At 41.1% G+C, this 22,419-nt stretch overlaps 1 protein-coding gene across 1 annotated transcript in view; it reads right to left on the minus strand.

The window, feature by feature from the left end:
* The window catches only part of GUCY2C (guanylate cyclase 2C), a 48,526-nt gene that overhangs the window by 17,076 nt on the left and 9,031 nt on the right, over positions 1 to 22,419 (minus strand). Inside the window, exons 5-16 of the mRNA XM_005507839.4 lie at positions 21,485 to 21,606; positions 20,572 to 20,668; positions 17,623 to 17,737; positions 16,275 to 16,410; positions 13,814 to 13,899; positions 13,278 to 13,389; positions 9,249 to 9,330; positions 6,797 to 6,902; positions 6,186 to 6,248; positions 5,306 to 5,377; positions 4,262 to 4,366; positions 2,645 to 2,731 (exon numbers count right to left, since the gene is read on the minus strand). Coding sequence (XP_005507896.2) covers positions 2,645 to 2,731; positions 4,262 to 4,366; positions 5,306 to 5,377; positions 6,186 to 6,248; positions 6,797 to 6,902; positions 9,249 to 9,330; positions 13,278 to 13,389; positions 13,814 to 13,899; positions 16,275 to 16,410; positions 17,623 to 17,737; positions 20,572 to 20,668; positions 21,485 to 21,606 — 1,183 coding nt within the window. The remainder of the gene's footprint in view (positions 1 to 2,644; positions 2,732 to 4,261; positions 4,367 to 5,305; positions 5,378 to 6,185; positions 6,249 to 6,796; positions 6,903 to 9,248; positions 9,331 to 13,277; positions 13,390 to 13,813; positions 13,900 to 16,274; positions 16,411 to 17,622; positions 17,738 to 20,571; positions 20,669 to 21,484; positions 21,607 to 22,419) is intronic.

Below are 22,419 nucleotides of genomic sequence, written 5' to 3' on the forward strand. Positions count from 1 at the left end.
TGGACCTATCTACACCATGCCAAAATTTACAGAGACTGTGTGCATGCGATATCCAAGGAACACATTTCTTGATTAAACGGCTTTTATCATGCACTCCTGATGACACTATCCAGGGTACGTTTTGCCTGCTTTTAGTCGTAGTTTCTCCAGCTGTGCCTTCTTCCAGCACCTGCTTTCATCAGCCAGGAAATACACCCATCGCTACAGCAGAATTCCTAATGAGTTTCAGCATCAAATGGCAGGCAAAGATAATTCCAGTCTCCTTATATCAGGGATCTCTTGTTAACAGTTTCTGGAAGCAGAAGCCTTATCAATGTGCCTGGTAAAATTTTCTTCTTTCATTCCAGCTATCCTATGCACCTACCTGAAAACACAGAACCTATTAAGATCCCACAATGTGATTTTCAAAATTTATAATGACTGTCAGTGCAGTGCTCCTAAAACCTTGACATATACTTGTAACCTCTGTTCTGAAGCTCTGAAGCTTTAGTTCTGACTGAAAACACTTTTCCTGACGCCTTGCAAGAGTATCACAATCCCTTGCACAATATCCTGCAGCAGCCCTTCATTTAATGGTGTTGCAACAACAGTGTATGCATTAATAACTGCAATGCTTGATTTCTGCAATTCCTTCTTAGCAGACCTTTTATCAGAGCTCTTTGGTCACATGTAACCAAATCTATGTAGCTACAGATGGTGCCATCAGACCTAGAGACAGCAGAGATAGGAAAAAAAAATAAAAAGGGGTAGGGGGGAAGTAAATGGAGCAGATTTAGGGCTTCCGCTTCAGCTTCTCCACCTCCTCTAGTGGACTAGGGGACGCTCAAAGAATAGTCACTGCTTGGCTGGCTGTACCAGGGAATAGAAATGATACGACCTCCTCTGTTCAGAAACGCTGATACAGTGGCTTTTCTACCAGATGAAGAATAGGCGAAATCTAAGGACTGTTTGGGCAATGGTGAAAGTGGGGTATAGGAAAGTGGTGGTGTGGAGAGGGAGAACCATATCAAAAGGAAGGCAAAAGAACTGCAGGAGCTGGTCATAGGGATTTTAGCAGCCTGGAAAGCTGGAGCTGGGCTTGAAAAGGGCAGATGCTGTGATGAGAGGAACTGGAGCTGAAGGGCTATGAAGAGACTTATGTAAAGCAAGAAGCCACTCAAGTAAAAAAGACAGCGTGCCTGGATCTTGGGAAGCTGTGGTTTGGGAAAAGCAATACAAGAACTTCATGGAAATGCTTAAGGTCCAGAGGCTCCAACACAGCATCAGGTCAAGGAACAGCAGAGGCTGCAAATCATCCAAATGACAGTAAGTTTCCCAATATTCCTAGGCACATACAAGTTTTCAGGAAGATTTTGTGAACCATCTCTGCCTAACATGGCTAATAATGCTCAGTAGTCATTCCACAGAAAAATTGTGGTGTACCACCCATCCTCGGACTCCATGTTCTGTCCCTATTACCAACAGTGCAGGGAAGAACTGATTGTTAATTCCCAGTCCCAGTGCGGTCACTGGGCATTTGGTTGCTCCCTTCAAAGAGACTGGAATTTCTCACTCCTTTTCGTAAACAGAGCCGGTACTAATCCCTGTTTTCTTAGGAGACATCGGAGGGCAAACTGCAAAGGGTTAAAAAATACCATGTGTTTTCATATGCTATAAGGAGGAAGGGAATGAAACTTAATGCTGAATGTTAACTCAACTTGAAAGGCATTAACAAGGCCAACAAACTGTGACAATTTGGATTAAATGGGCTTTAATAAAGAGCAAGATTTTCAATATCTCTTTAGAACAGCCACAGTGGAGTCATTCATTGTGGAGACCAAATCTAAACTGATGCATGTAGGGAAATGGAAGAACTGTCCAGCCGCAAACCAGCAATAGGAATTGGAGAGCAGCTGAGCACTAGCAAAAAGGCAGAGGTAATTCTCTACATTACCTGCAAAGGTATAATGAATTATTATACCTGTGAATTATAAAGGTTCCTTAACTACCAGCTAAACAGGTACAAGTCTTTAATGTAGAACAGAATTTCCTTTACTGTTCATATTGAGTCTTCCTACTACAAGGACATGTTGAATGCTACTGAAAACCGGTGTTGATTTCTGTACAGGATGAATTTCTTCTCTAACTGCCTGAATTGGATAGCTCTAGTTTACAGTTTCTCACTCCAGTGAGTGAGAAAATCGGGATGCAAATTAAGCAGTTTATTTTGAAAAACTTCATTCTGTCTCTGGATACAAATTGGAATAATTCCAGCATTTTGAAAAAACACGGTTTTTCTTTATATGCCTTGCCTGAGGCCAGGGAGCAGTGTGTTTTGCGGGTCTTGTGACTGCACAGGCCCTACCAATCAGAGCCACTGGTCAACAGATTGTAACCCTCTGATCTTTGAATTACATTTCTTTTGGGCATACTTTATTTATTTAGAAATAGCACAAAGACAGCTCTGGCTCCCATTTCCTCCTTCAGTTTGAGAGCCACTGGCTCCTCCTGCCTCATACACCTATGCCTGGGAGAGGAAAGAGTGGAAAGTTATGCATCCTCTAGCAAGGAAAGGAGAAGACTGTGAGAATTGCCCTTGTGCAGAGGATCTGTTCTGCAAGACAGGACAGGTTGATTAACATTGCACTGTCAGCAGCCCACTTACCTTGGCAATATCGTACATGACAGAGATTTTAAATTCCCAGTCCATGAATGTGCCGTCAGGGTAGGAGATTTTATCATTTAAAACATCCTGTGAAGAGAAGAAAAGAGTGGTTCTAAATGAGACCAGGGAAAAAGGAGATGAGATATGAGTATCTAAATCACACACCCTTTCAACAAGTGAGTGAAAGAGGTAGCCTTCATTTTTTGTAGGGAGTACATGCACTAGAGTAAGACTTGACTCAGAAAACAGGGAATATGAAAAATATTTTGTGCAATTAAAGGTAAATAGTGAATTTCCTTTGAAAGCTGAGTCTTTAATAAAGCAAAATAGCTGAGACAGAAATGGGCAAGGTGTGCAAGAGGAAGGGAAAGGAATTTCTGTGGTCTGTGCTCACAGTAAATTTCCTATCAATTTACTCATGGCCTTATGAGTTCAAAGTAGGCTTTTCCTTTATCTTAAAAGTGCCAGTCATTCACAGCTCTTCCAGCCACTATGGTTTCCATTGCTAAAAGTAAACCTCCATGAGTAGGACAGTTTACAAGAAAAGAACTAGAGATAGAGCTGTTATTTTGCTGCCTTGCTATGAGTTTATTCCAGAAATCACTGCTACTGATGAGACTGTTTGTATGAACTCAGAAGCAGGGACACTGTGTGCCTGCAGAAGAGCTGATGTCATCACTACTTCATGATCACAGAATCATAGAATGTCCTGAGTTGGAAGGGACCTACAAGGAAGAGTCCAACTCCTGTCCCTGCATATGACAACCCCACAGTTCACACCATGCGTCTGAGGGTGTTGTCCAGTCTCTTCTTGAACACTGTCAGGCTTGGGGCTGTGACACCTCCCTGGGGAGCCTGTTCCAGTGCTCCAGCACCCCTGTGTGAAGAACCTTTTCCTAATGTCCAACCTAAACCTCCCCTGGCACATCTTCCTGACATTCCCTTGGGTTCTATTGTTGGTCGCCAGAGAGAAGAGATCAGTGCCTGCCCCTCCTCCTCCCCTTGTGAGGAAGCTGCAGACCACACTGAAGTAATATTGGTAGTAATAAACCACAAGTCTTTCCATAACTCTTGCCAGGCATAAATTTACTATTTCTTTTTATAAAAATAAATGAAGAGCTGTTGTCCCTTACAGCGTAGGATTTGCCATATTCCAGACTAAAATTCTTTGTCCCTTATTAATATGGAATATATTATTTTCTTTATCCTTTCACACTGTGGTGGCACTGTGAGGTCCACAAGGCCATCAGCAGAGACAACAGTTACAGCTTGGAAAATAAAGAAAAAGTTATATCCTGTATGTTCCCAAGAGGGGAGACAATACGAACACTGTCTGTTGCTGTTGTCTGGGCAGAGCTCTGCCTGTACTTTTCCTTGCTAGCACCTCGCCTCATCCTCTGGCTGCTGAGATCCATCAAACTGATGGTAGCTGCAGCAGCACCTGGAGAAGGCTGGAGACAACTAAGCAAGGGAGAGGGAACTCGGAGTCAAAAACCTGCCACCACTTGCTCAGTCCACGGCTGCTGCGTGAAGGCCAGAGACATATAGCTGCGGATTTTTTTATTACTTTGAAATTTGATAATTTGGGAGTGGAAGGAGATGTGCAAAATTCTTTACCCGCAGAGAACCTCTTTCGCAGTATTCAATCACCGCAAAGATCATGGTGTCTATCTTCACAGTGCCGTAGAACTTGGTTAGGTTGTAGTAATCAATCTGTAAGAGCTAGAGCAGAAACATTGCATCTATTTTTAAAAGCCATCATTGTTAGTACAGAACCACAGGTCAAGGCTACCTGTGTGACATGGCTTTTTATCTCAGGCCCTGGTAAGATGTATGAGATTCCTTTAAACCAGTGTGTACAAAGGCACTGAACTTGAAGACATTTGTCATTCCAGAGCCTTCAGGATTAGGGAGATAAGAGTGGCTGCAGTTGGATACTGCAAGTTAATTCCAGAACTCACTATGGTCTCCATTATTGCCTCTGTACTCAAACCTCCCAGTTGACCAGAATGGCCATTATGAGTGACAGAATATTGTGAATCAGTCGGTAAATGAGCAAGTAATAAAAATCTAATGATGCTGCATGATATTATGGACTTTGTCCATTTATATAGACATCTTTAGTTTACTGGGAGGTATTTTTAGAGCTTATTGAATTCACAGTATAGCTGTGTTGTGTAAAAAGGCAAACATTCAAAAAAGATGCAGTAATGCAGCCAAATTAACCCCTCATTTTGGAAGAGACTGTATGCACAAGTCGGCAGAGAGTTACTTATATTTACAGGGCTATACTTGGCATTCAATAATAAGATTTAACTACAATATTTCACTATTAATTAATTACCATGACATGAGCAAAAAGAGTGCACTGCCTTTTAGTGTCAGCTATAAAAAATTATTTAGCGAGGCCATATGATTGAGCATGAATTACTTTATTCGTCCTCAGCTTCACTGGCATACATTTCAGACTCTGAACTGGTGATGAGATCACACACACAAAGAGAAAGTTCATCAAGCAATATCTTTTGAGGAACTCATTACCCATCCACCTCACAAACATGCCCAAGTAAATGGCTGTTGGAATTGACAGTGGAAAGCAATGATGTCACTCACAGACTCCATCCCACCCTGCACTGTCCAATTGCTATGTGCAACAGTTACCTTGTTCAGTTCTACTTTTTGCTTCTCTGAGAAATTACCATCATTGGTTTTTAGATCCTTTAGGATCACCACCTGAAGAAAAAATAAGTGGGTAAAAATTCACAGGTTTAGTACAACAGCAGTTTGTCCTTCTTTTTCAACATAACTCTGTACAAAGATACAGTTAAGAAGCACCTACCTACTGTTTTGCTGCTGGAGTTTCAGTTAATCAGCTAATAAGTAACTGAATTATATTTCCTTCAAAAGATTTACCAGGTAGATAGGAACTATTTATAACTGTCAGTGATGCAAATTTTAACTCAACGTGAACATATCTCAGTCAGGCAGATTCCCTGTTTCCCTAAAAATAAGACCTAGCATGATTTTTCAGGATTTGTTCAGGATACTCAAAATATAAGCCCTGCTCCAAAAATAAGCCCTAGTTACAGTTCATTAAAAAAAGACAATTTAAACTTTGTCCAGGCAGCTATACATGCAAAACAGTAATGAGTTTTGGAGCAAAAATTAATATAAGACCCTGTCTTCTTTTCAGGGAAACAGGGTAACTGTACCGAATGCACAAGAATTGCCTTGTAGATGGCCTGTCCTCCATTAATCCATGAATCTCGTCAGTACCAAAATGCATCAGATTTCTGGTCCATCTCTTTCTGCTTCTGCACTTCTGGACTAAGCTAGGGGTCCATGGAGTCTAATATTTTACCTCTAATCAGTAAGCAAAATGCAAAGCACCTGATAGGGAATAAATGGCTTGTTCCTTTCATAAGGTCAAGTAATTTTGCAAGGTCAGGAGAGGTGGAATTGTCTGTGGAGAGCAACAACCTCCTCCCAAAAGAGCCCACCTAAGCCAAGGAAGGGAGTATGTACACTGCAGTCAGGTTACCTTCTTGTCATATTTGCCTTGGCGCAGTCTCTGGGTGGTGTCACGTCTCTTATCTTCATCAATCTGAGAACAAAGAAGAGTAATTAACTTGCAGTTATCACCCACTCCCCATTTGGCAGGTCCGGAAAGATAAATAATGTCAGTGTGTGCCACGCACAGAAGCATAAGGCTTTCTCTCCAGGGAGTGACACTATGTTCCACAGTGTGGGACTTCCATGCCACTCCCATGGCTGATGTGGCCTCCACCTGCTGCTTTCATGCTCTTGGGCGTTTCAGAGGCATAACAAAGCACAGGGAAATAAGTTGTAACACTGCCGGCATGGGAGAGACTGGAAATCAATACCCAGCCTTTTCCCTCATCACAAAATGACCTTTACAGTTGGGAGACAGATGTATTCTATTAGGAAGCAATAGATGGGGAATAATCCCAGTTTTTCTTCCATACAGCAACTGAGGGTTATAAAAAATCAAAATAGAAAAAAAACACCCCAGATACCAGTTCTGCCAGATCCATAGCCTGTATTGTAACCAGAGCATGCCAACACCCCAGCATTGATGGTCTTCAGGAGACAGAATCCCAGACCCAGCTTCAGGCATGGTGCTTCTCTTACCTTCAAACTAACATAACTTGTCTCACTGGTCTCCAGAGGCAAAATTTCCTCAGGCGGTATATGGGACCATTTCTTCCACCGACGCTCATTATCTCTTCTGTACTTCCTGCAAAATGAGCAAACTCATTCAGAATATCTTCCCAGTGAACTGAAACCCACAACAGGAGATTAGGACAGGGAATTTTCTAGTGTCAGGAAGACACAAGGATCAAGTGTCAGGTAGACAGGTTTTGAGCACAAGCCCTGTGGCTCTCATACAGTTTTCCATTTTGAAGCTGCTATAATTCCTCAAGCTTTGGGAAAGCCTAAATGCTAATTTAATTCCATAGACATGGCAGAAGAACAGAACAGATTTAGCAGAATAACTGTTAGGCAATTGCCCAAGTCTCAAGGGAGGTGAGAACAATTAAAAGCACAAAGGGCTGTCTGGATTTTATATAGCCTTTTCCTTTGTGTTATTGAATGTATTCTGAAGGGAAATCCCACAAACAAATGCAAACCAAAGGAGGTCCCAGTACCAACACTGAATGGTAAGAGCTGGTGTGAATACAACGCCAGGAGAGAAGGTAACAAAGAGTATTGAGATGAGTCGTGGTTTTGTGCATGTCCCTTGTACTCTGCACATTTTGTAAAAATGAGAGAATAGCCCTCAGAACAGGGAGAAAGAAACTGCTATCTCCTTTGCAAAACTTCAGAACAGACACTGTCTTAGAGAAAAGTTGCAAGAGGACTATCACTCATCAAACTACCCACTTACCCATGCAAGTCCTTCTTCTATTAAAAAAAAACAGGACTGACTGGAGGGACTGCAGGAGAACCCCAACACCCTGATGACTCCTGACAAATGTTCCAACGGGACAACTCATGGTATTGACTAAGAACACAAATATTCCCTTTTCCAACATATTTTAATTCCCATGTGTAAGAAAAGGGGGGCCAAAAATTGTGGTAAGAACTGTTTTTCTCAGTTCAAACTCATAAGCTGTGTTATATCACCAGGATGCACTGCAATTCAAACTGGTATCAGCTGGTGTTTAAGTACATATCAAACGGAATGAAAATCTGCTAGATCTAATATTTAATTATGTGTTTTTCAGGACTTTGCCTTTTTTACTTAGCAGTCAGAACTACACAGGGAGTTGTGGGATAGTTCAAGCATCCTAGGAACTTGGGAGATAAAGAAGGAGTAATGAGGCATTTTGTTCATTTGCATGGCTGAGTTTCTCTTTTCCTTCCATTGTTGGGGTACAATCTTTGGTAACAGTTACAGTTAAGGAGTTTGCTATTATTTTGACATTAAAAGGGCAAGCTTTATTCTAAAAAATCCTCAGGTATCTCTTCTGTATTTGATGTTTGGGAATATTGCAATGATATGTATAGAATAATAATGTAATAAGCTAAACAGAATGTTTAGATTTTGTGCATCTGAAAATATGGAAGAGTACAGAACCTTTTGCAACAAGTCTAAGCTGTCTCCAGACAAATTTTTATCAATTCTCATAATAGCCATTAAAAACTTTACCTGTCTGTTTATACGTTAGTGCTTAGATGTGGCAATGATTAGCTCTTCCATTTCTTGAGTACAAATGGATGTGTAGGAGTTGCGTATCTTCTTCTTGGATTTTTCCCTTGTGAAAAGCTTTAGCTGGCAAGGCAGATTGGTCCACTCAAAATAAGAGACCCTAGTTAATACCTGCTTCTAATCAAGTTCTATTAAGACCTGATTTTCTCACTTTTTCAGAAGTTCTCTGATACGTGACAAAGAGGGATGCTGAGCTACTGAAAACAGATGCACAGGTAAGACACTTTTTTAAATATTAAAGAAAACCATGTACTTTGGAAATAGTGTGGCATCTCTTCCAGCAAAAAGAGACATCATTGATTGCTATTTCTCCCTTTTCCATGATGATAAAGCTGAACTGTGTTATACTTATGGAAGTCTTGCTGTTAGAAAAGTTGGTATGCAGGAAGCTGGACTGGATGGAGGAAACTGAAAGACAGGGTGGATTCATGCAAAGAAAACACCAAAACCTTGTGGTGTTCTGATCCCTCCAGTGACTCAAGACAAATACCTCTTCCTAGTTTGAACTTTTATGTCACCAACAGATTAAAGAAACATAAGTGAACCCCAAGTAAGCTAAAGATTGGCAGTAAGTGGAAAAAGTCTCAAGACTGGTCTGAGATATGTGTTTCTGTGTATGTATAGGAGTCAGAGCTTTTTAGCAGATGCAAAACCTCTGAGCCTTGCTGCATCTTCTCCCTTGATTATTAACCTGACATAACAACGCTATGGGTGCAAACACTACTTGGCATAAACTACAGAGTTCACAGTGAAGGCAACCACCCAGGTATGTAAGGTAAGCCAATGAATGGCTCTTCAAGGAGAGATCAAAGGCATTGCCCTAGGAGGAACACTGTTCAAGGACAAACAGAGAGCCAAAGGAATTGGTACCTTAGAATCAGCAGAGAGATGATCAGAACCAGAATCACAATTCCGGTGAGTGTAAAGACAGCAATGGTCAGGGCGTGTGGGCCTGCATTAAAAAAAACTGAAAAATAAACAACTTGACAGAGAACACTTAAAAACAATGTTATATTTAAGAAATTACCCTCAACCACACATATGCAAGTCACAGTAGCTGAGGAGCGATATTCTTTGGTTACAGCCAAATGGAGGGGCCTTGGTAAAGTCCAGTACTGCCTAGAAATGACGTGTGCCTGCCTCTTTCACAGTGAGATGAAGCACGACCCAGAGCTGTGCAGTGTTACATCCCCACCTGAGGCATGGGCACTCTGTAGGGACACTCAGCTAGGAGATGAGTTTAATAGTACTTAATCTCACATCAGCTAGGCTGCAGTTTCTTCTTTAAAAACAGTCCAGGAATAAAGCTCACTTTTCTTAGTAACCACATTTTAAAAAATGAAGCAGACAGATTTCTCCTTTCAATAACTTCTGAAGAGTGGATGGTGGATGCAAACATTGGTTACAACTCTCTGTGGGATGGGAATGTAAGGATGTAAATGGGGTAAGCAGTTGACCATTTGAAATTAGAGTCACTGGCAGGCAGGAAACATTGTTTTTCCCCACCATACCCTGGGCTTAAAGCAAAATGGGCTCTACATTGACTTCTTTCTATAAGGCTTTCTCTGGACTAGGGAACAAAGGTTTCGTCCTTATGGTTTTTATCATTAAACACAATACTCAGTGATAACTTTCTGATTCAGGCTTTATAACTTATGTCTTTCCCTTTCCAGTCCTGCTAGGTATCCACCCAGTGAGAAAAACATGCATCTTTGACAGTGAATTTTCCACAACTACCCATACCTTTGTCACTCAGAGTCTTTGCTGATATTATTTGCTTCAGGATGGGATACACCTGAAGACCATAGTTTCCACACAGAATTTCAGCTGATTCAGAGTACAGCCACTTGTGAATTTGAAAGGCATTTCTCACAAGAACTTGTTATCCAAGAAGAGGTCAAGATGAAAATCATGGTACAGCTTTTAACATACACAAACTTTTCAAGATTTCGCACCTACATTCTCCCCTCATTGGCCCAGTTTAAAATTATTTTGCAGCTGCTGTAGGCAGAGCTTTGCGGACTCTGGACTCATTTCTGAACACGTCTGTAGACACTGTGCTGGAATGACAATTGGTGTTGTGTGGACTCTACTCTTAAATGTGAAATTCGTATTCTGTGGAGGGAAATTAATTTGGTGCAGCACAAAGCTGCCAGATTAGTGTCCCTGGAAGCTGCCAGGTGCCAAAAAATTTGAAAATCAGGCTGTTCAGGCATCTGAGGACTTAAATCCAAAATCACAGAGCACATGAGGGTCCTAGTCCTAAGCAGGGAGGCAGAACTGGCAAGGCTGGGAACTGATTACTTAAGGTTGTAATTTTGATTGTCTTAATGTGGAAAAGTGAACTGAAGCCTGCCTTGAGTCAGTTCCTGGAGCTCAGGGATAGTGGGAAGGAAAGTTGCAGGCACCAAATTCCTTTGAAGAGCAACAGGCCATTACTGCAGAGCTTCGTCTGGTGGCCACATGTCTGATGTGTACCTACTGTACCAAGCAAATCTTTCAGGCAAAAAAGGCAGAGGAGAATCTAGTTTTGCAGACTGCCATGTTGGTTATGGATAGTATACAAGCTGAGCTACTCAGTGTTACTGAGGCTAACGCACTTCTGCGCGTGCTCAGGAACAGAAATAAAGGCATACAGGAAAATGGTAAAGTGTAAAAATCAATTGATAAATAAAAAGCAATAAGACACACACTAGCTTCCTCCAGAATCAAACACCAGCTGGGCAGGGATTTTGAACATACCAATGTAAGTTTCTGCATCTGGCATAGAATTCAGTTTAGGAACTCCAGATATTTGACCCAGCTTAATGGCTTTGAAATTTTTGTTCTGTGTATCATGTTTCTCCACCTTCTTTCTGTGTGTTCACCCCAGCATCTGTCTGAGGGCCTCACAGTGACTTCGTATTAGTCTGATGCTCTCCATTGAAAACTGTTAGCACTACGATTTCCCTACACTGAGGAAGGACATGAAGTTACCACCATAAAACAACATATACATGGGAATGTGCAAAACCTTTTCCTATGAATTCTCTAAAACTTAGGCTTTGTGAATAGTGTCTTACAGCTTAACAATCAGCAGGTTGAAGTTGCCACAGAAGCGCTGTGGGACGACAATTTCTTGTTCCTGAGGCTCTGCTACCACCTCCTGGCGCTCAGTATTACAACACACAAAGCGAGAGTGCATCACAAATTTACTGATTTCAGGTCCTCTGGAATCAGAAATGTTTGTGTATTGAAGGCTGGCCTTATCCATGTTTAGAGTGAGGGTTCATACTTTCTGAATGATGGCAAAATCTGGATGAAACCTCTTTTTTTTTAAGGGATGCCAGGAGGAAGCAGGGTAGCAGAACTCATTCAGCCGTTCTCAATTATAGTTTAGGGAGAAGTGCTCTGGTTGCTGGGTTTGTTCACCTCCCTGAAGGAAAAAAAACATATTTCTGGTTCAAAAGTTTTGACTGGCTTTGGCCATACTTAAATTTGGCCATAAAAGGTTGCACTTTGGTGGAATATATTTGTTTATAATTACACTGCAGGAAAGTTTATTTCTAAAAAATGTGAAAACAAAATAATCAAGTACCTGTGGGAGGTGCTTTTACTTCAATTTAGTATAGGTTGGCCACAAAGCCAGGTCTTCATTATGCACTGAATGTTAAGCTACTAGTTTGTAGGCACTGGCTTTCTGCAGTTCCTGAACATTTTTTATTTGCCCTTGTACAACAGCTTCAAACAAGGATGTACTCAGGGAATGTTGTAAAGATAACAGAAATCCTCTGGACAACACAGCATCTTGTGGGGACCAAAGGATGAATGAGAATGGGACTGGAGCAACACTGAGAAAGCTGGGGTTGAGCAGCAAGCCCTAATTTGAAACCATCTGATTTAATTTACTGAGCAATCAAAGTGATTTAATCCATGTACCACGTTTAGTTATCAGAAGGTGTTTTTTTCCTCCAGTTATTGTTTTGCATTGTAATATTCCCTAATGGAGGTGAGCGGTACAGCAAATCAATGCAGGCCTTTAACAGAGACCTTTAACAGTGGTACCTTTGGACACTCACTGATGGGAATGTCTCAGGTGAAAACTAACCTGTTGTGCACTAACCCTTGCAATCACTGGCACTGCAATAATTTTTATCCTGCATATCATACCCCAAAGAACACACCTTTCCATTGCCACTCACCATGTGGCAACAATCTACATAGGGAAACAATCCCAATCTGCTCAGACTGACAAGGCTGTGCTCTGCTATGCTGAATTACAGTGGGTTCAACTGTGTCAAAAACTCAAAAGAAAAGCGGTGTTTTCTGGGATTTCAGCCTTAAGTTTGAGCGGAGATAGAGCAAGAAACTATTTTCCCATGGTCTTTCTGCAAAGGGCCAGCTCATCTAAGAGACCCCTCCAGAGAGGCACTCTGAATCTGCACAGTGCTGTGTTCTCTCCCCAGCTCTGTACAAGGATAAAGGGGGAAGCAGAAGCCACTGTGCTGTGCCAGTGATACAGAAAGGCAGAGTCAGATAACTCCTTATAACCTTAATTCTGCTGTCTTTCCTGGACAGTCTTTCAGACAGTTCATACCACCACCATCTTCTGGTAAAGGTTTTATGTTTAGGGGTCACCTCTTCCAAAACATGCCATGGTATTCCCCACAATCACTGGTACAGCAAGAAATCTGTGAAAGACTTGGTAGCGCCTAAACAGAAATGCACATTTAGAATTGGGCTGGATGCAAAGAACATGGGAGGCTGGGGCAGGGGTAGGAAAGACAACGTTCTGTCCTCAGCTCTTGGCATCACTGGTTGAGGACAGTATGAAGGTAGTGTGCTGGATTGCACAGCAAATGGATCATTGGACTGTGTGACTTGTCTTCAAAGAAGAGGGAGGTTTAATGCATGTCTCACCAGAGCCTGGAATATCACTGGGCAGTTTGTGGTTCTTCCAGACAAAATCCGGACTGGTGGTCACCACGAGTGTCTCATTCTTGTGAGTGTTGAAATATAGAAGCGGTATGAACTATGGGTGTAGGAGGGAAGAAATGCAGTCAGCAGCTATGCTCTCCCTCTTTTGTCCCTTGCTTCCTTAATAAATGTATTGCCCAAACTCCAAGGAATTCTTGTTCTTTCTGCTACAGTGGTGTATTCCACAGCTTGGCAGTATGCTTGGCTGCCATGTTCTTCCTCTTTCCTCCCCCCTCTCTGAAAATAAATTAATCAGCCCCACAAAGTACCAGCTGCAATTCACTTACTGAATCACCAGCTGACATCAATCCTGTCAATCTCCAGCATGCCTCTCATGACCCCCTTCTGGCATGCAAAGTATGCCTTGGCACACCACCACCTCTGCTGTAGTTATTTTCATCATTCTTATGCAATAGCACACAGCATTTTGTTTCTCCTTTCATAGATAAGCTCAAACAGTTGCTCCTAGACATACGTACATCATTTGCAGTCTCTGACGTGTACAGCAGGGTCAGATTGTTATCAATGTCTCCAAATTCATCTAGAGTCACAGGACCCAGTACACCTGTGGACATAAGGAATTAGTTAGAGAGCTTGTGTTCTCAGAAACACAAATATGTGGCAGGAAGTATGGGACAAATAAAAGGAATTCCAATGCTCAGGATATTTTTCTTCTTTATGTACATGCTAGAATACATATCAGCTTAGTGTGGCACTATTTCTCCCTTAATGGGATGCTACATTTTCTCTACAAAATCCAATAAAAAGTGTTGAACTGACTGCACTGAAGAGGAAAGTCTCCCTCTAGCTATAGAAAAATGTATTTATTTGGCTTATTCCACATGCCAAGAATGTCAGACTAACCTCCCTTGAAGGGATCATTTTAAATGTGAGAAGGGAAATTGCCTGTTTCCACATGCAGTTTGAATCTATCAGCAAGAAAGGAAACACAGGGATACTTTCATTACCCTTATTCTTTTGAAGGCTATGTGCTTGGCTCTAATAATATTCTTATAATCAGGTTCTTTCTCCCTTTAACCTACTGCGTCTCTATGTCAGCAGATTGAGGAATTGCCTATGTAGCACATTCCAAGGATTTTAAGGTGGAACTTTCTAAGTCCCTCAGCGTGGCTTGACTTTGCTCTCATGAAGTCAGTAATTTGAACAAGAGTACAAGTTTAGCCAATATCCACCACTCCTGAAAGTCTTATCTTCATTTTTTCCCTTATTTTTACAGGACAGTGTTTTAATCAGCTTCAGATTGCTGTTTTGCTGCTGTTGCTGATGACTTTATTTTTCCTAAAGTTCAGCATCATCATTATTCTACTTCAGGAATTTTCTCCATTATCACATCAAAAAGTGATGCTATGTTTTTCATGGTCCACCTTCTTAGTATGAAAATAATTATTGTATGGAGTCCCTACTCTACCAGCCTCCAGCACAGGAAAGAATGAAGGTAGTTCAACACCTTTCAGTTTTAGCACTTTTTTTTTAAACTAAACTGATGATTAATGTGCGGCATTACAGTGCAAGTTTTATTTCAGATAAGTACAAAAGTTTGTGGAGTTTACTTTTCAAATTTAGAGTGAAAAGGAAGAGATGATACTAAAAAAAGGATGGTGTCTCCAGGGGGAATTAGTAAACTATATTTTGCTAGGTTTGGAACACCATGACTGAAGCAAAGAAAAGACCAAAACCCGACAAGCCATATTAGGAAAATCTGGGAAACTTCTATACATATGTTTGCTGAAGTCAGGTGGGATGGAAACACAAAGCTTTGAGTTGTATTTTTGGTACAGATCTCTGATGGGACTTCGCTCCTGGAGAGTGTTGTCACTCCTTTGTGTAAGTCTTGCCTTTGTCTTTTTCTAATGATCAAATTCTGTGATTTTAAGCCTGTGGCCTACAAAAGGCTACTGGTGCTAGACAACTTATGAGGGGAAACAGAAATTTGACTAAGAGCCAACTCATTGCCATCTGGTTTACACTCGCACCTCATACACCCAAGTCTACAATGGCTTTGTAAACTGCAAAAAGGTTAAAATTACTTCATTAAAGCTTAGCTAAGTAGACTTCAGAGTCATTTTGAATGCCAATTATATTTCATATGTCATAGAATCATAGAATCATGTCATAGAATCATAGAATCATGTCATAGAATCATAGAATCATCTCAGTTGGAAGAGATCCTCAAGACTGAGTCCAACCATAACTGAACTCTAGCACTAAACCATGTCCCTAAGAACCGCGTCTATAGGCCTTTTAAATTTGCTTTTAAGTATGTGCTGGCCTCAATTGAAGGCTAGACCTTTGAGGAAAAGCTGTGAAATGCCACTGTCACAAATTAAGAACCTGAATGCCAGGTTGCCTCTGGAAGAAACATGGACTCTGAAACCTGCCTACATGCTTCACTGTTCCAGCCCCTTCCTCATTCTCCAAATAGTCTCCCTATAAAGAACTTGGCTCTTTGTCAAAAGAATGAGACCAGCTTCAGGTTCTCTTCCCTGTCCTCCATCTCTGGTGGCTGGGAAGCTCTGTCTCTCTGCCTTCCCCCACCACTCCTTAGGCAGCAATATTCTTTAAATGTGCTCTGTACTTCAAAGCAATAGGAAAGACCAACAGCCCAGAAAGGAGCCCAGTCCTCTGACAGTCTGTTGCTAATTGTAATGTTTCAATTTATCATTATTTTGACTTTCTGCCTCTTCTGTGTTGCATGCGCCAAGATGATTCTGCACAACTGCTATGCAGTGCTTCTGCTAATACTGAAGATATCCTTGGAAAAATAGAAAGAAAAAGAAAAAAGAGTGGAAAAAAACCCCACCTCATTGAAGGGCTTGGACTTGTTTAGTGTAGAAGTGACCTATCCTAAGAGTCCTTAAAAATAAATTTCTTTCCCTTTATCAATTTAGTGAACCCTGCACAGGACTGTACTTTTTTTACCTTCAAAAGTGGTGTTTCGGAATTCGTTGATGAAACTGAGAGGTGACACTGGGCTCTGGGAGAAGATAGATGTCTTCAGAACATGTCCAAACAGCAAGACGGCATTAAAATAGCCAACAACAAAGTCATCGTCCATCTAGAACAGGAGAAAAAGAAAAATGGCAACCTGAGAGTTCAAGTTTCTGCCTTAAAGCTACAATATCTTTGGTGGTCTCCGTTTGGCAAAAAGTCCACCATGGAAGATCAGAATCTACCAAATACTGAGTGAGTAGGTGAGCACTGCCACGTAAGTGTTCTCACTTGGAAAAATAAAGGTAAACAAAATATATTTTTGGTGTATGAAGACAGGGAGGTAGTGTAAACTTAAAAGAGGCCAATGTAAAGACCTGACATGCTGATCCTGGTGCAAACAATTATAGAAATCCTACATTGTAGGTTCTGGGCAGGTCTGCTCAGTGGGGCCCAAAGCCCCTGGCTTTGGATTAGACTTTCTGTGCAGATAATCCAGCAAGTGGTGCCAGCAAGTCTGGACTTCCAGATGGCCACAGCTCAGAGACAAGGGTCTGTGCCATAATTTCCAGCAGCCTGCCATAGAGCCAGCACCCAAAACACCCTGAGCCCAGGCTGGGGGATCTGGAAGCCCTATAAATCCATCCAGAAGCTTTGGGCTGCCTGCTGGAGAGCAGGAGCTCAAAGCCAAAAATACTGAGAGGAACTCTACGTATAGAGTCTGGTTCCTGAGCAGACTGTAGGAGTATCAGCTTCACTAGGCAGATACGGGGTTTACATTGTTTCTGTTTTTCAGGAAATTAAAAAGATATACCTCTTCCCTATAGGGGAAAAAAAAAGTTCATGTTTTTGAAGTTTAACTGGAAAGCCCCTGGACAGAAACAGCAATGGTTGCCACTGCTTATACATATTTGCACATAAAAATCAGTCAACAATTATTAGTTCTGAACTTTCCATGCTCACATCTTGACTACACCTTTAGGTCTTCCTTCGGTGATGCTTTGCAGCTACATGTAAGATTGTCACTTACAAGCCGAGTCAGAAGGCCACATACCCTTAAGTCTCCCTCATGCCTCTTGACCATGACACTTGCAAACGAAATTAAAAGCTTGAGTTGAACTTCACAAAGCAGCAATATGAGAGCTTGCATGTTTACATTTTGATATCATATTTTTATATCACTACAGAAGGACGAAATGTCATCCTACAATAATGTAAGAAAATATCAGCACAGAAGCACGATGTGAGGTGATTACAGCTGCATTTTTAGTTTTCATTTCCTAGTGCATGAACATGAATGACCTGAACGCAATAATCAGATATAACATAATGTGGTTACCAGCCTGGCATCCTCAGTGCTTTCGGTAATCAAGCTGTAATTAGCTGGTGGCAGAGTCAGGACAAGTACATTCTGCATGTAATAGTCTGAGATGTTGTTCCTGTAGTATGTGTTGCTGCAAAGCAAAGCACAAGAACCTCGTGAACAATCAGCAACAAGAGCAGTGTAACCATGACAGAATCACTCTCCCCCTGGCAACACTGTTATTTAACAGGTTAAAACAGGAGTTCTAAAAATAAGATTTCACCATGGACAAAATTCTGTGTTGTTCGTTCCCTAATGCCAGCTTCTGTGCTTAACTACATTAAAAGGTAATGTCAAAGAGACCTGGTGATTTGAAACTCAAAGGTTGCAGTGAATTATTGTTATTATTGTAACTGTTTTATTTCTGTTCTGTTTGTTTCCTCTTCTTTCAAGCAGGAGTTTATTAAAACTGAGTCTCTTCTTGGAATCCACAGTATTGCAATCTGCTCTTCCTTTATGTTATTGTGCATATTTCTGACCTCTTCTGCTCTCTTTGGCATGTTCCTTTAATTTTGATATTTCCTGCTAGAATTGATCACAGCAGCATTTGCACTAAAAGCATTTAACAGAAGGGTGTGGAACAATTGCAGAGGTGAAGAGAACATCTTACTGATTTACTTGTTTAATTCAGTGAGCTTGAAAAACAGAGGAAACTACGTGAACTTGAATAATACGCTGAAACAAGCAGAAAAGCTGAAATAGCTTTCAGGTATCTTTGGTTTCATCATCCTGACAGGCCATCTGGAAGTGCTTCGCAGTCTGGCAACCACTGGATACAAATGTTATGGAGCAGGGTGTCAAACCCATTTTCACTGGAGGCCACATCAGCCTCTCGGTTACCTTCAAAGGGTCGAATGTAGTGTTAGGACCGTATAAATGTAACTACTCCTACATTTTACACCTCTGTTATAGAGGAATTTAGCAATAGATATCAGTGTCAAGTGGCAGCATCTGTCATTGCTATAGCCAGATTAACTAAAAAAAAATAATTATGAGCCTTCTCTCATTATTAATGCTTGATTATTCTTTTTTTTTTCACTCAGTAATGTGTTAAGAATTTTTGGAGACCACAGGCTCTGCTCCATGGCCATCAGATGGGATCCTGACACCAGAGCCCTATCCCTGCCTTTCACTGAATCTTCTGACTTTTACATTGTATTTTTCACCCTGAAGAATTTTGAAGTGCTTTTCATTCAGGCTTGGACTGAACTAGCCAGGTGAAAAGGAAACTTCATTAGGCTCCACCAGACTGGCTAATATTACAACATCCCACCTCTCCTGAGGAAGTCTTAAACACTGTGTTTGTGTCTTGGCTGTCAGAGGGCTCAGAGCTGTAGAAAATTTAAATCAATCATGTTGTCTGAGGGACTAGATTCCTGGAGAAACATAGGACCTTGCCTACTGTATTCTTCTACAGCTTGAGTTTGGATCTAACACTTGTCTGTATTTCATTTCTGTTTTAAGAAGAAGAACGTGGTTTGGGATATTCAGCAAAATCAAGGGTATGGAGTAAATTTAAAGAGGGCAGCATATAAAATGGACTGAGCCAGCTGGGTATGTCAGAGGGATGCATATCGCAGCAGAGAAGTCCCTAATCGCCCTCATCTATTGTGAGGCAACAACTATATGTGCAACACCATTAAGCAAAAGCTTTCACAGTAGTAGTAGTCCCATTGCACATTTGCAAAAAAAAAAAAAAAAAAAAAGGAAAAAAGGAAATGTGGCCAGTTGCCTCAGGAAAAGCAACTGAGGATTCCTAGTGCCTGGCTAAAGCAGTGTGAAGTCTAAAGCTCTTAGAGGCACTGCTGAAAAATATATATTGTGAACATGGAAGTGTACAGGACAGAGAAGATCCTGTTGGTACTTGAACCACAGGCTCCAGTTTGAATCCAAAGGTTAAATGACTGAAGTTGTTAATCCAAAGTGCCTCAGCCCTGCCTGGTCAAGGGCAGCTTTAGACGTGAGGGCTGGGAGGTCCCATAGGCCCTGGAAGCTCATAGATTCTTTTGCTACAAAAACAGTAAAATAAGCAAGATTGAGACACAGGCACATACATTTGCCCTGTGATCATCCATACCATTAAGCTGTCAGCACAGTCCCAGGCGTGGTTTTCATCTAGGCCCACAAGCTTTCCCCTAGTCTTGCTATGATGACCAGAGCCATACTCAAAAAGCAGTTTGGGCATCTACACTTAGCCACATGGACGTGAGCTGTGCTGTTTCACTTAGGCTTAGAGTCAGAGATCAGCCCTCAATCCTTGTACACAGACAAAGCTTTTGAGGCTACCATTGATAAGCCCAGTTGGTATCAGTCCTCATCTATAATGATTTTTGTAATTAGTAATTAAAGATAAAAACTGAGCAACACAAAAAAAAAACTAAGAAAAGCAATACTAAGAAATGTCTCTGAAAAGTTAGATTTATGTAGTTACGAAGATGTGGAAAAGACAGTTATAAAATAGAAGAGCTATAAAGTGGAAGAGACAGTTATACAACTCTTCTGAATCATTTTTAAATGGAATAAACATGGCTTGGAAAAATCTACTGCAAGCCACATTTACATAACTATCTGTTTGTGTGGGGTGTATGAAAAACGTACAATATCTCATATGAACAACTTATGACCATTCTGACTCTGAACTCCATGGTTCTCTTATGGTTTCATGCACTGAGGAGTCCACAGGATGGTGTGAATGTTACCTGCTCTGTCACTGCCTTAGAAAAACGTTATGTCAGCTAAAGGGGATGTTGCAGAGGATGTATCAAGCATCTTAGAAAAATGGCATGACATAAGGAAAAATGGCAACAAAAAACATTTTGTGAGAGAGCATTTCTTCAACAAAACAACTCCACTCAGACTACTTCTATTATCTCCAGCCTTCAGCAAACTGCAGAGAAAAGAGGAAAAGCAAAGGTGATACTTTACTTGAAGAGATCTATCAAGATGATGACAATGTCCCTATCCACTTCCTCCATCCCCAGGTCTGTGCCGACGTCAGCTGTAGAGCCGCACATGATGATCACTACAGATTGGGCAAAAATGGAGACAAGGTGGTCAAAGGCACAGACAAGAAGAGAACATTTGTCTGCTCCCACTGTGCTGGGACCCAGGCACAGAGCTACAGCAACTCTGTAGCGAGACCAGGACATTTGAGGGAAAGTGGTAAAAGGTGCCTTAATACCCGCAAACTTTTCTGTCTGATTGCACCAGAGCATTGCCATTATCTCACGCAAATAAGCATTAGCAGTTCTGATGCAATATGGGCTACAGAATATGAACATTTCTAAGTTAAGTGGCATTCAATTAATAGTTTCATTGGCTTACTTATAACTCTTGCACTCACTTAGTCTGCTGATACCAGGTGCTTAATCTTAGAAGATTTGTATTTAGTTACTCATCCATTTTTCTAGTTTAGGTGGATCACTTCCAGAAGAAGTGCCCCTTGATGGCACAGTTGAGGTCCATATATGTACCAGGGCGGCAAACACAGAGATAGTAAAGAACTAAGCATTCTTGTGTTATCCAACGCCCTTCTTAGGACGAGTTGTGATTCCAAGATTTCTGAATCTTTCACGAAATGGAGCTTGTGCCTAGATAGGATAATTCACTCCAAAAGCTCCCTGGAACTTCTATGTTCCTCCATGTGTTATGGGAATGGAGAGAGGGATCTAGGAACTTTGTGCCATTTTATGTTTGCATCCATGTGAAATGGTATATCTGTGTTTCTCCATCATTTATGTGGAAAGACTGTCCCTAAAATGTAACTAAGGTGTAGGTCTGATTTCCTGGGAAAAGCAACTTACCTGTGAAGTCAAGTGCACCCTCAGCCCCTCCTTACCATTGCTTCTCCGGTTTGGATCTTTCACAGTACTTCTAAGCTGGTCCGGGGTCCTTAAAATCTCCTTGAACTTCAGTTTTTCGGAAAAGTCTGTGATTCCAGCCTCTAGTGCATTCATGTACCTGACACAAGGGAGAACAAATACTGTCAGAAAGTTGCTAACTCTTCATATTCTCCTAAATTAGCCAAAATGCAAGATCAAATGTTTCCAGGACACAAGAGTGTTTGTAAGAAGGTACGGAACATTTTTTTCTGCAGCAATAGAAGAGAGAAAAGCAATACAGGGCATGAAAGACTTGAAACTGTTGGCAAAGTCACCCAAAGGTATTTGAGTCTGGTCATATAACAGTTGGGTTTGGAGAATATAATGATGTAATAAGGCGTTAAAAATTAAGAAAATAAATGAGGGATATGGGGAAATTACAGTAAGTGAGACTAACTGGGAGGCAGAGGCAGGAAGCTCTGCCATTTTAAGACATCAGTGGTAATCTCAGAAGACACCTACGAAGGTTCAAAGGAGTAAATGGGAACTGCAGGATGAACTGAGATAAAAAGCACACATGTACTCTGACTCTGAGAGAAGCAAAGGAAGAAAAGTAGCAACAAAAAAAACCCCAATACTGAGTTAGTTAAAACTTGAAGGGGAAAAATGAGGACAGCAAACAAATACAACAAGTAAAAGCTAGCAAAAACATTAAGCAAAACCAGACACCTCCTATATCCTATTCTTGCCTCAACTTGTTATGTTTGAGAAGAGACATTCTGTCTGAAATAAAGGTAATGCAGAGGGAAAACCAAAAGAAATCTTTTTGTTTTCAAACAGCTTAAGTTTTGATCTAGGAACACTGAGATCCCAGTCCTATAAACTACTAAATACATTTTGCTTTCCATTTTGTTTTCAGGAACAGAATCATTAACCATTAATTTAAAGGAAC

This window comes from Columba livia, chromosome 1 (assembly GCF_036013475.1).
Source record: "Columba livia isolate bColLiv1 breed racing homer chromosome 1, bColLiv1.pat.W.v2, whole genome shotgun sequence".
In the NCBI taxonomy this organism is placed as follows: domain Eukaryota; kingdom Metazoa; phylum Chordata; class Aves; order Columbiformes; family Columbidae; genus Columba; species Columba livia.